This window comes from Diplotaxodon limnothrissa, linkage group LG11 (genome assembly GCF_057381915.1).
Source record: "Diplotaxodon limnothrissa isolate DT_005_m linkage group LG11, D_limnothrissa_male_GT1.1, whole genome shotgun sequence".
Taxonomy (NCBI): Eukaryota; Metazoa; Chordata; class Actinopteri; order Cichliformes; family Cichlidae; genus Diplotaxodon; species Diplotaxodon limnothrissa.
In genome coordinates, this window is record NC_140606.1 from 18,466,431 (window position 1) to 18,479,828 (window position 13,398).

A 13,398-nucleotide genomic window follows, 5' to 3' on the forward strand; every position below is an offset into this window, starting at 1 on the left:
AGTGATGTTGGAAGGTCTTAGACATGGTGGCATGTTATACAGTTAAATCATTGATACCGAGAACTTTGTAGTGATTTTTAGATGCAAGCTTGTCATCAGCTCAGAACTTGTTGATTTGTTCTCGGCTCTTTTTCTCATCCTGATTTTTCTTTGCTCTGCAGAAACAGACGACTATGCTGAGATCATAGACGAGGAGGACACCTACACCATGCCTTCGAGTAAGTAGACATACGCTGATACACATACCCATAAATGTTGTGGGCAGCTAAAGTGACAAGTGGCGAGGCAGTGATAGCTGTTTGTGTCTGCGCTATCAGTGGACCGTGTCAGACTTGTATCAGAGGCATTTTATAGAGGGACTTTGTTTACACTCTGTCTACTTCACCGTTTCTTTTTGTTGATTTCATTATAGATGAAGATTAAAAGCCATGAACAGGCATGTTGTCTGAGTGTGGTGGCATTTTAGATGAATTTTGGAGTTAAATTTGGATGAGATTGGAGTCAGGAACCTCTTTACTGTAGCACACGTTCACTTGTGAAAATCTTTGTATTTTATTTAATTTGTCTTGGTATACGGTACTGTGCAAAAGTCTTGAGCCACCCCTTCATTTGTATATACTGTGATTTGAAACTGGAAAATGGGAGCGGTGATTTATTGAAACATGCATACATGGAAATACAAGTTTTCAGATGGTGCTGTATGGTGAAAAAGACTCTAGCAATACTGGGTGCTAATGTAGTTCAGGATGACCATATATTCTGCAAGGCTGAATACAGGATTCTTCCTCGTCTTCTCTGTCTGCTTTCCTGTCTACTCTTCACTACTACACTATCTCAAAAAAATCAACAGCAATTCACATTTAGATTCATCGCTCCATCAGACCTGTTGTCACAGATTTTCAGTCAGTTTTCTGAGTAATTTGGCGTACCTCACCCTTATTTCTGTTTCCCTTAAGAATCTTTACAGCCATCCTTCCACTGACACCATTTCTCATGAGGCTTCAACTCAAGGGTCTCATGGATCTCTGAGGTTCTTTGCTTGCTTTCTTAAAAAACTGCTCATTAGCTGCATATGCTTAGGCCACTTCTTTTGTCATCAACTTGTCCAGTTTCCTCAAATTTTTTGAAGTCACACTGCACACCATACCAATATATGCAAAGTTTCTGGCTAACAGCTCTCTTTTTTATATACCTCTCAAACTGTGTTATCGTTCAACTATCGTTCATCGATTCAACTAATAAAATGGAAAAAATTTTGTGTTTTTGTAATAGATCAAGTTGTGTTTTTGTGTAAACACAACACTGGCTCATCCCTTTAGTTGGGCGCCTTTTTATGCTTGAATCATTCATAGGTCAGACCTTCAAAAAGCCTGGAGAACTAATGCCCACAATTTAATAAAATAAAGTAAATAAAAAATAAATAAATCACCCAGACAAGAAAGTCTGGATCATTGGAAGCACAATATAAAGAAAAATGGGTAGCTCAAGACGTTTGCACACTATTTTATTCTTAAATAGTTTACCCAGCACTTGAAATTAAATCAAGTCACCTTGCAGACCTGATGTAAAGATTCCTTTGTTTGACATAATTTTAAAGCATGAATTTGAGTGCAGTTAGATATGTTCCAAGAGGTTTTTGATCTGGTCAGACTCCTGTGTGAATGATCACATTTTCCGTGGTCACATTATTATTATTATTTAAAAGGGGGAAGCCACTTCGACCATATTCTGTGTGTATTTTTACACTCGCAGTCTATATTTATTTTCACGAGTTCCCACAAGATTTGGCAAGAGCCGCAGCTTCCTCAGATTCTTTTGACGTATTATGCGCGCATTGTCTGCATTTTTAGTGAACATTTACAAATGACTGATTCCTCCCGTGATAGCACTCAGTGTGAAAGGCTGGTAATATTTTTAGTATGAGACATCAGCGTAGGCATTTGTCTGACCTTGTGTGTCATACATGGAGGCTGAACAGTTCTTTGCATTAATTAAAACATTGCTGAATAAATAAGAAATATATATGAAGAGGTTCTGCTGTGCTGCTGTTGCTGCTGAGCGATGCCTGTGAACCAGGCTTAAGACTCATGTTAAGCTGAATTCGATGCTGTGTGGCTGTGGTGAATAGGCAGCATAAGAAGGCAGAGTAGACGGGCAGTATCAGCTTAATGTGGGATGGGAAGATGGAGTGTATTTTCTTTTTAAGCTGTTTTGACAAATTGCCTGTTCAAGCTGCCATAAAATGTTGCCTGAATATCGTAAGCACTCGTTCCATGTAAGCAGAATGCAGCTGAATCCCAACATGGCTTTGCTTTTTGATCATTCATAAATTATAGTTTTGTAGTTCAGTCTTCTGGACTTACACATGTAAACACAGTACCAAAGTAATAACTACAGCAGCAATGCTTTTTACTAATCTCAAAAAGCATTGAAACATTCGTTTGCATCAGAACTGCAAGTGGCTCATTCAGCTTTTTTTGTTTTTTTTCTCCAAAAAGGTCAAGTTCAGCTGTTTATGTTGGTACTTGGGTAGTTTGAGTGTGCTAATAAGTATTTTGGTTGTGTTAACGGCAGGTTTCCAAGCAGTTCACTATTTGGCTAGCAAGTTGCTTGCTTTGTAACTTGCACCTTTCTAATATAGCTAGTGATGACATGTGCTGTGGGCTTGTCGGGCCTGTATGCTATATCACAGCATTTATTTCTAGCCAGTGTTCCTTTGATTATCCACCAAGATCTTGTACTGACGATGGAAGAGTCGGACTGGCCTTCTCCAGCACATCCCAAAGACTGTTATCAGGGTTTAGGCTTGCTCTTTCCCGCTTTGATCCCAGTGAATCCTGACATTGTCAGGTCGTTCAGTAGATCCAGCTAACCTCATTGTTTGGGCACATAATGTTGCAGAGCCTACACCTGACCAACTGAAGCAGCCCAAGATCATAACAGTGCGCCCACGGACTGTTATAGTAAGCAAAACAATGACGTGATTGATGGATCACTTCATCTGCCTCTCTTTTTACCTTGATGCACCCGTCACTCTGGAACAGGGTAAACCTGGACTTATTAGATCACATGACCTTTTTTCATTACTCCAGAGTCCAGTCTTTGTGCTCTCCACCAAACTGAAGCCTTTTTTCAAATTAGCTTCACTGGCAAGTCACTACCACTGGTCCCTTGAGTTCTCTTCACATTGTGCGTGTGGAAATGCTCTTACTTTCACTTTTAAACATCATATTCAAGATTTTTTTTTCTCCTGACCACATTCCTCTGGTGATGTTTCACAGCTGTCCTTCCAGGTTTTAATCCGTTGAACAGTTCTTAACCCAGTTTTAGTAGTTTTAATAATCTGCTTGAAGCAGGCAAGGAGCTTGACCCTGAAACTGAGTAACAGCTTTTTAAAGACCCCGGGATGTTTTTTTCTGATATGGTTTCTTAAGACATTAAAAGCTACTCAGTTAAGGTTAAATAGAGTTAAATAACCTGTCGACCACCAAAACATATGAATCACTGCAGCAGTTATACAGTGGAAGGTTTTTATCTATTTGTCTTACCTATTAGTTATTTAATGTGATAACACTGTTTCTGACTTACAGTAGCTCTAATCCATCAGCATCACTGTTACACTCACACTCGCTGCAGCTGTTGAAGTAACACTGACCTAATTAGTAGAGACTCCAGTAACAACATGTGGCTCTCTGTACTCACAGCTAGCTATTTCTGTCTCTTATCACTAACCCATTTTCCCAGAATACTATGGACTAGACCAAGGTAATGATTGAAAAAGTACCATAACAGTTGTTGTGACCCTTTTACGTTTGCTTGTGACTGAAAAAAAAAAAGTTTCTGTCTGTACCTCTACCCTGTTGATTTGACCCCCCTCCTCCTCCCCCCACCACCAAACACCCCTCTGCTCATGTGTGATGTGCTGTGACTTTCTGCTAAACTGGTGGTAGCTTCAGAAGTGAGACAACCCAAATGGACTTGGATCTTGTTTTTGTCTGTGTTTAAAAGGTGGAACAAATTGAGAATGAGCTTAGGTTACTCTGCAGAAAAATCAATAATAATATAAACAGTCGACCGCTGTTAAAACACTATTCACTGCTCAGAGTAACAGAAACATGGCAGGCGTTCAGAAATATTTTTGTAACCAGGCAAGTTGATTCAGAGCATCCTCCTTATTGCAATTTTTGCCTGGAGGAGTAAGTGCAGTGAGAGGGACGGCTTTAAATAGATGCATACATTTATACGCTGGAACATTTTAAACCCAGACTACTAACAAACAGGATAGTCTTACTGCATTATTTAACACTGGACTTTTGAAAGCGTCAGCCACACGGGTGACATTTAGAGGCAGAGAACAGAGCAAAAGCAATAATTAGGGTTCCCTTTTTCATGCAGCCTGTTTCCACATTGAGGTCATCGCTGCTACGTTTTACTGCCCAGAAACTTTTGTCTCTAAAAGTCGCCCATGTGCTTGAACAGCCATGATTGTCATAAAAGTGCAGAGAATACAGTAAAGTGACCTTTATGGCTTCACGTGTGCTTTATTCATAAGCTTATTACATGGACAAAGTCAGGTCAGCAGTGTCATGAGGAAACGTCAGCTTTCAACAGCCTGCATCTCACAGACCAACCTAAAACAAAAGATTAAAAAAACTCATTTTTACCAACCACTTTGGACAGAAAACACAAAGAATATTGAGCTGCTACAGTTCCAGTGATCTGCGTCCCGAGCAAAAGCAACAGGTTTTCTGTTGGCCTGTGAGCCTTTTGAGAGTTTTCACCATATACCACCTGACTTTATCCATATTACATTTGAATCAACATAGAAATTCATGCTCATTGTAATTGGCTCCTGTTTGTCTGTGTTACATGGCATGTCTGGCTGTGGTTTGCTGATGCTCTTGTTGCATGCTGTTGATGGTGAGCTTGTTTATAAATTCAAGCTTGTCAGAGTAGGTCAGATTTTTGAAATATTGCATCTGACAGAATTCAATTTATTTCCATGGTGCGGTCTGAAACTAACCTCAAACATGCGTATTTAAGCTGTTTAACCTACAGATTGTTTAGACAGGCTGTAAAAATACTATAAAGTGCTCTGACAAGCTTGGTTAATGCAAGCCCAGTGTGTGGACATTAATCTGTGTATGTTTTGATCTGAAGGCTTACTCTGTTCATTTTCATCTGTGTGTGTGTGTTCGTGTTTATTTTGTGCATCCAGCGCGGGACTATGAGATTCAGCGGGATCGTATCGAGTTGGGACGCTGCATAGGCGAGGGTCAGTTCGGAGACGTCCACCAAGGAATTTACATCAGCCCGGTACGTTTGTTGTCTTTGCTCTCTCGCGCTCTCTCTGCACACTCACTTTCAAGAGAGGCTAAACTGATTCAGTCATATCACAGTAACGACACATAGCACAGTCAAAGCATTTGTACCAGAGAAGCATAAAGGGATGGTCTTGTAGAACAAATTTAATAGGTAACAGTATTTATTTTAAAGGCCCTTTAGTGAAAACTGCAAACTGTTTAGAGTTTGATTGTGACTTCTGTGGAGCAGACAGTGAATATGGTGCGTGTTGGTGTTGAAATGATGCTGATTTTGCTTGTTTGGATGCGTTTCCTGCAGGAGAACCCAGCTCTGTCTGTGGCAGTGAAGACGTGCAAAAACTCAACATCAGACAGTGTCAGGGAAAAATTTCTCCAAGAAGCACGTAAGATGCTGACCTCATAGCAGTAAAATCATAGTACCCTCTAAATAGTTTTTAAAAAAGGTTTCTTTTTGGGGAATTGTTTGACTCCTCCCTCTTGTGTTTCTTACAGTGACCATGCGTCAGTTTGATCATCCTCACATAGTGAAGCTGATGGGAGTCATCACTGAGAATCCAGTCTGGATCATCATGGAGCTCTGTACATTTGGAGAGGTATGACACTAATAAGAATATGTATAAGTTGCATCTGTGTAAAGCACAGTTACATCCCTGTGCATGTGGTATGTGAGCCCTGCTGTTTTCTATATTTGTTTAAAAACTGGAAACTATAAATTAGATCAGAGTTTTTGAGACGTGACCTGTAACCCTGTTGTGTGTTTGTTTAAGAACAGATCAGATGATAAACACTTTTCTGTCAGTTATTTCCTCACATTCCCCAGGGTTAAATATTATGGGTGTTATACATTAACTCATGTATATGCTTTCTGGTTTGTTTTCTCATTGTGTTTCGTTTCAGCTTTATTTATATAGTATCTCCCTGTGTTTTTCTACACAGCTTCGGTCGTTTCTTCAGGTGAGGAAATACAGTCTGGATCTGGCTACTCTCATCTTGTACTCTTACCAGCTCAGCACAGCGTTGGCGTATCTAGAGAGCAAACGATTTGTACACAGGTAGGAAAGAGCCATACAGAAATAATATAGCAAAATATTCATAATTACTAAATAAATATAATTCCAGTAGGTGGCGTTGTCACCTACTGGACTGAAACACTGTTGTTCTGTCAAAAAAGAAAACGCATGTTAGATATGAATGCGACCACTGAATTTGAATAGAAAAAATTATATCAGTGAGTTTTTCTCTTCCTCTAATTCCTTTTTGACGTCTCCAGAGACATCGCAGCGCGGAACGTGCTGGTATCAACGGTTGACTGTGTGAAGCTGGGAGACTTCGGGCTGTCGCGATACATGGAGGATAGCTCTTATTATAAAGGTATGTAAAAAAGCATCGCCACCTTTGTCTTACTTTCTTTGTGATCCGGCAGAGAGAAGCTCCATTATTATTCATAGCAGACCTGATCAGTGAAGTGTGACACAGTTTTCTTCATTTCTGTTTTTCAGCATCTAAAGGTAAATTGCCTATTAAATGGATGGCTCCAGAATCCATCAACTTCAGAAGATTTACTACAGCCAGTGATGTCTGGATGTTTGGTATGTTTTAAGTCTGTGCTGCTTCAGTTTTGTCCCGCTCCAGTCTGCTTCTGTTTTACCCTTGCTTTGTGTCTTTGCTTTACGACCCCTGTAGGCTGTAGCTGTCTCATTCTCACTCACGTTATTTGTCTTTCTTTAGGTGTCTGCATGTGGGAGATTCTGATGTATGGCATCAAGCCTTTCCAGGGTGTGAAGAACAACGATGTCATAGGCAGGATAGAGAATGGCGAGCGACTGGCTATGCCCCCTCAGTGTCCTCCTACTCTCTACAGCTTGATGACAAAGTGTTGGTCGTACGATCCCAGCAAGAGGCCACGCTTTAATGAACTTAAAACACAGCTGAGGTCAGTGGCGTGTGATCTGAGAGACTGTGTGTGACTGTGTGTGAGGCACTTTGAGTGTGGATTTTCTGCAAATTGATTTTTTTGTTTGAATGCTTGAATGAACTATGCTGCAGGAACCTTAAACCATCATTACTTTATAGACACGTCTCAATTAAACCCTAAAGAAATGAGTGAAACAGTCATGAAGACAATGACATAGTCAGTTAAACTTCAGAGATCGAGATAACAAAAACAAAACGGTCTGTGGCGGTGGCCACAGACCATTCAGGTTACAGGTAGTCCGGCTCTAGCGACATGGCACATCCATATGTGTCATTCTGAGAAGGTTTGTCTCTGAGCACAGTCTCAAATCTAGAGCAGATACCAGGAGGGAGGTTGTTACAGGACCGTCAGCAGCAGGACCGGTATCTGCTCCTTTATGCATGGAGGAACAGGAGGAGCAGAACCTTACAATGACCTTGAGCAGGCTAATCCTAAACAGACCATCTGAATCAGAATGAAAGGATTGGACTCCGTTATGGTATCATGAGGGCTCAATGTCCTTTAGCAGGACCTGTGCTCAGAGCCCAACAGCATGCAGGTTTACCACTGGCACCACTTCTGACAGATGTAAATAAGTCTGAAGATGGCGTGGTGTTATGCTGATAACATGTTATATTCCATTTGTTAAAAAGTCACAAAAGGTGTCGGGTTAAAAAAAAAACAAAAGGAGATGTGGAGTCAGAATTCTTAAATTAAAAGGTTTTATTAATATTTTTGTTCCTAATTAAACTGAAAGAAACAGACAAGTTGCTGTCACCTTTAAAAAAAGGTTAAAACAAACAAACAAACCCAGGAATTGGTCAATAATCAGAAAAGTCAAAAAGGTTAAATCACCAAAACACACACACTTGCCCACAGAGCAGGAGTAAGCAGCCACCACACACAGCTCACTAGCTGCGAAACAAAAATGCTCTGCGGCTCTACAGATCCCCTTTTTCTAGCCTTAAATACTCTTACTAGAGTAGTACTTATTAGAGTAGACTCAGCTGTACAAAAAGGGTGGCACCTACAGCACGTGAGCTGGCAGGACGCATGTATATAGGGTCAGAATCCAAAGAAGCACAAATATTTGTATTTCAGATCCGTCAGTATTTTTTACCCAACTTCATGTGTACCATCCACATCCTTTTTAGTAAGCTTTGGTTTAAATGATATTGGTGAAGAAAGCTGAAGAATGACTGCAGTGGCACATTTATTTTACTTAGTTGTTACATTATCGTATTAGAAAGAGAACCTTTATGTAAATTTAAATTGCCAATTGCCATCTGGATTTATAAAAAATAACAATAGGTAATCTGAATACATTGAAAAGGTAAAAGTACTTTTATGTCATTTATAGGTGAAAATGTGTTGTGAAATCCAGTGGATGTTTTTCTGTTCTACTTTCTGCAAATTGATACCACAGGTGTATCTATTAAAATTTTTAGAAACGTTTAAAACTCAGTGACCTCAAGATCAGAGGTCAAGTTTTCTGAGAATCTATTGAATGCTATAACTCAAGACGCACCTTTGATTACCATAGCTGCACCTTCTAGGAGGCTGAGGACCACCACTGGGGCCGTCAGTATTTTTACACTTGCTTGACAGCAGGTGTCACTCTCAGTCTGTTGTAATCACGGCAGTGTCACTAGCAGTGGGACAAACGAGGAAACGCTGTAGATGCACTTTTGAAAGTCTGAAACATACTGTGGTCTTGTAGTTTTCTGTTTTTCTTGATGACTTAACATCAGACCAAAATGAAATATTAACCACAGACAGTCTGACTTGTGAAAATGTCTGTGGGTGCCAAGAAAGATTCTTTGTTCATTCAAGCTTAGGTATTTCTTTTCTGGCTTGTTTAAACAAGTTTGTAGGTCTCGTAGACTAGTTTTATAGGTAACATTTGTATTCCAGCACACACTCACTGGCATTTCATTAGGTATGCTGTACTGCTGGTTTGGCTTCAAAACTGTCTTGATCTTGATCAACATGGGCAACAATTTCTCAATTGGTACCAAGGGGGCTCAAAGTGTGAAAACTTCCCCACACTATTACATCATTACATCACAGTCAGCCTGAATCACAATACTTTATAAATCCCAGAGACAGTAATGAAATATTACAATCTGTTACAAAGTAATAAAATATAATGAAATGGCTCTAATATGTGCAAATAACTTCCAGTACATTGCACAAAGTTGAATATATATAGTTGACAGTGAGTTGCCTCTATAGATACAAGGAGGGATCCATGATTTCATGTTGTTTACGGCAGATTCTGATCCTACCATCCAAATGTTGGCAGAAGTCAAGATTCATCAGACCAGGTGACATTTTTCAATCTTCTATTGTCCGATTTTGGTGAGCCTGTGTGAATTGCTAACATAAGTCCCAGTCTGGTCTTCTGCTGCTGTAGCCCATCAACATATTGTGCTTTTGTTGTAACGAGTGCCTATTTGAGTTAGGTTTGCCTTCCTTTCAGCTCAAAGTGTCTGGCAATTCTCCTCTGACCTCTGGCATCAACAAGTCAGTAAAAGATCCTACATATCAACTTTCCTCCTTATTCTGATGCTCAGTTTGATCTTGAGCAGGTCATTTTGACCACCTGTCAGAGTCCCTAAATCCATGGCTCAAAGAGGATGAAACGATCCAGCTGTAAACCCATACAAGCAACGGAATGATAATACTGGTGCTGATGAAAGTGAGGGAGCCTCCATGGTCCTCCTTCCCTGAGTTTATATATATGCACAGACAGCTTCTGCAACTAATCAGCACTAAGGATAATGCTAGTATTAGCAAGTATTACAACTTCTCTTGATATGTTACAAAGTATACTGTTTACATATTTTCAGATACCTATTTTTATTTTATTTTATTTATTTTTTTTACCAGTGAGAGGATATCCAACTGACAATATTAATAGTCTTCACAGCCTAACTGAGTGCACACAAAAGGGTCCTTTACTGCTCAGGATGTAACACAAACCTGTTCAGGTATGAAGCAGGGTGCACTTTGCATTCTGTTTGGGCTGATGACTTTATGGCTGCCATGGTAACAGAGTTGTGATGTTGACAGAGACAAGTAAGCAACTTCAGTCATGCCTTTCCTTGTTAGATGATACATCACGGCTTCATTACTAGATTTTGCCTGGAGATGGTTTTGCAAGGATAGATCGCATTTTCCGCGAAATCCCGGGCGTGTTGCGATCAGATAAGGCAGTACCAGACATCACTGCTGGTAATTTTAAAATTCCCCGAGTCCGAGCCCCAGACTAGTGTGTCTCTTATTAATGGGAAGGCTCGAATATATTCACCATTTATCATTTATCAAGACATTACAGTTGCACAGTCTCAGGTAGAGGGGTGTGCCTATAATCTGGTCACCATGTCAGCTGTCATCATCTTCAGGTACAGTCAAAGAAAGAGACTGAATTTATAAGCCATCACATGCAGAAAAACAGCCACACAAACAAGTTGAAATTATTTATTTAAGCTACAGTATGTTCATGCTTTACAGCACTTTTTAAGACCTCTTGCTCGGCGTTGTGTAGCAGATCAGGAGCTTTAGTTTAATCTGACTCTTCTATTACCACATATACTATGAATATTTTCTTTCATTGTGCTACACAGTGGGGTTAGGTAGAGGCTAGTAAGGACAATGCTTTACCCACCCGTCATTACTCAACAGTTCATAATCTTTTGGCATGAACAGACCTGTAGTTTTTTGGAAACGATGTTTCAGCATTGCCCCTTATGGGAAATGAAAGAAATGGATTATGAGATTAGGAAGACTGATATGAAACTTTTATTAGAGTGCAGTCTGAACCTCTAAAATCTATAAAGACGATGCTTGGTATACATATTCATTGAAGTAATATCCTCATTGTTTCTCGTAATCGTGACATTGGTTCTCCAGGTGTCACTTAACAATAGAACATGCTGCAGATAGAGTTCAGGTTAATTTGTCAACATTGTTTCGCCTTTATTTTTGTCCTTTGCATATAGTCTACAGGAAATTAGTCTTTAAGAGAGCTATGAAAGGAGTCTGCAAGCGCTGCTATCAGTTATTTAGTCTAGACAGGCCCTCCTTAGTCATTTCATGAACTCTTCATGACAGCTAAGCTTCCACAACTGACTGAATCCCTCCTGACAAAACATATTGCACTTAGTTTGTGTACCTTATACATTTTAAGTCACATTCTTACTGTGTGAAACATGTGGAGCATGCAGCAGCAGCGGAACAAGATGCCATCATTGTTTCCTTCAGCGTGCACATTCTCTCTCTACCTTAACCTTTTTTTACTCTCTTACACAGAAACAGGAAAATGAGGGCGCATATTTAACTCCTGTGGTTTTATGAGTTTTGCTTAAAACCAGCATGACTCACACCTCACATTCCACCTCCACTTTTCTCAGTGTCAGCTCTCCTGCTTCTCCTGTAATTCTGCTTCTGTTAGGCTCCCTTTACCACCTTTTCCAGCCTTTACCACCTTTTACCATCTCCTCCTTTTGGCTCAGAGCAAGTTGGAGGCCTTCATGTCGCAGAAATCCGCTCGTTACTTTGACACATGCTTCCATATGTTTGCGGTTGTATGTTTTAACAGGGTGAGAACATAGTGTGGAAAAGTGCATGTGCAGTGTGGCTGCTAAGCGGGCAAAATTAAGTGCATTTATTCAAATTGGGATGGCTGAGAGCGAAGGAGCCCTCGGTGGGCCTCAGCCAGTGTCTTGGTTACCAAGTCAATATTGACCATGTTCGACGTGGTCACTGGCTATTAATAGGAGAAAGTGGAGCCATATAAGGTTATACGATTTGGTTTACTTTCAGTCTGGCTGGCTTTTATATCATAATATCAATTATAGGTCCCTGCTGCCAAATATGCAACTCTCAGCTACTACTAGTGTGTGTGTGTGTCTGTGTGTGTGCGTGCGCGTGTGTGTGTGTGTTTACACAGTGTGCAGCTGCCATGAGCCACAGCTTACCAAAGAACAGAGGGAGAGAGAGAGAGAGTGAGGGAGAGAGAAGACAGATAGAATTAAAGAAGAATGGAAAAAGCCGAGCAGAGTTACTGCAACGCTGCACTCCTCACGGTCAAAGCTAGCCTACGAAGATCAGATCGCGTTATCCCAGCAGCGAAACGTATCTGAGCTGCAACAGAGCAGGTTTATGCAATCCCATATGAAGAAGTAGGCATTGTGATTCTAGTGATGCTAATATCCTCTGCAGTTCACGGTGACCTTCAGTAAAGTATTAGTGCTGACTGCTGTCGGGCCATCACCCATCTAGGGGCTGCTTTAATTCTTCCTAGGTGCTCGGGCGGATGTGGACACTTTTTTTTTCCCCTAAGGTAGAGTATTGTCTGATCTCTTTGCACTTCTATCTCATTTGACTTTTCTAAGTGTTGTGATGTCAGGCTTTGAAGAACTCTTTTCATTTAGCATATAATCAGCTGTTAGAGGAGCTTGTATTAGTATCCCTTTGACCAGAGTTGTTCTTCTGGCGTTCCTCTTTGATGCTCTTTGACATTTTTGTCTTCAGAGTTTCAGTCTGAAGGCTTATTGCCAGTATTTTGTTTTTTAGAGAACTTGGCTCGTTCACAAAAGCATAAATATGCTGTGACAGCAGTGACTCCTTTTTGATGGAGGATTTAAATATGGACTATAGACTTTACTGAGCAAAGTCTCACACTCATCAAGTCATCATGATGCCATATGTATGTTAGTATCCTGATAATCTTCAGTCGTGGTCATACTGGGAGCTCTCAGGTGAGAACTAGAGTATGTGAGATTAAGAGCAATGTGTTGCTCGAAACCCTAAGAATATGTAGTCCGCAGGGCCTGCGTAAATAAACTGAGGAGGCCTTGTTATTCCAGGTGGTGCAGTGCAGGTGGGGGTAGGAGACGGTCTGTGTTGATGTTGCCAGGTGTTGATGGTATTGCTGTTGCATGTATGCGATGTCATTTACTGTTCAACTGCTAAGCAAGACTGGCAGATTCATTTGCTGACTGCTTACATTAAAAAAGAAAGCACACACATTAAATATATAATCAGAGAAAGACTGGGAAATCAATCGCGAACAGTTAGGTTGTTTTGTTTAGTTTTAGCAAAGTAATTGTGTGT

At 40.4% G+C, this 13,398-nt stretch overlaps 1 protein-coding gene across 1 annotated transcript in view; it reads left to right on the forward strand.

Moving 5' to 3' along the window:
* LOC146622575 (focal adhesion kinase 1-like) overlaps positions 1 to 13,398 on the forward strand; it is a 65,391-nt gene that overhangs the window by 28,372 nt on the left and 23,621 nt on the right. Inside the window, exons 15-22 of the mRNA XM_085366282.1 lie at positions 162 to 218; positions 5,219 to 5,316; positions 5,623 to 5,707; positions 5,817 to 5,917; positions 6,261 to 6,376; positions 6,595 to 6,695; positions 6,824 to 6,913; positions 7,053 to 7,257. Coding sequence (XP_085222408.1) covers positions 162 to 218; positions 5,219 to 5,316; positions 5,623 to 5,707; positions 5,817 to 5,917; positions 6,261 to 6,376; positions 6,595 to 6,695; positions 6,824 to 6,913; positions 7,053 to 7,257 — 853 coding nt within the window. The remainder of the gene's footprint in view (positions 1 to 161; positions 219 to 5,218; positions 5,317 to 5,622; positions 5,708 to 5,816; positions 5,918 to 6,260; positions 6,377 to 6,594; positions 6,696 to 6,823; positions 6,914 to 7,052; positions 7,258 to 13,398) is intronic.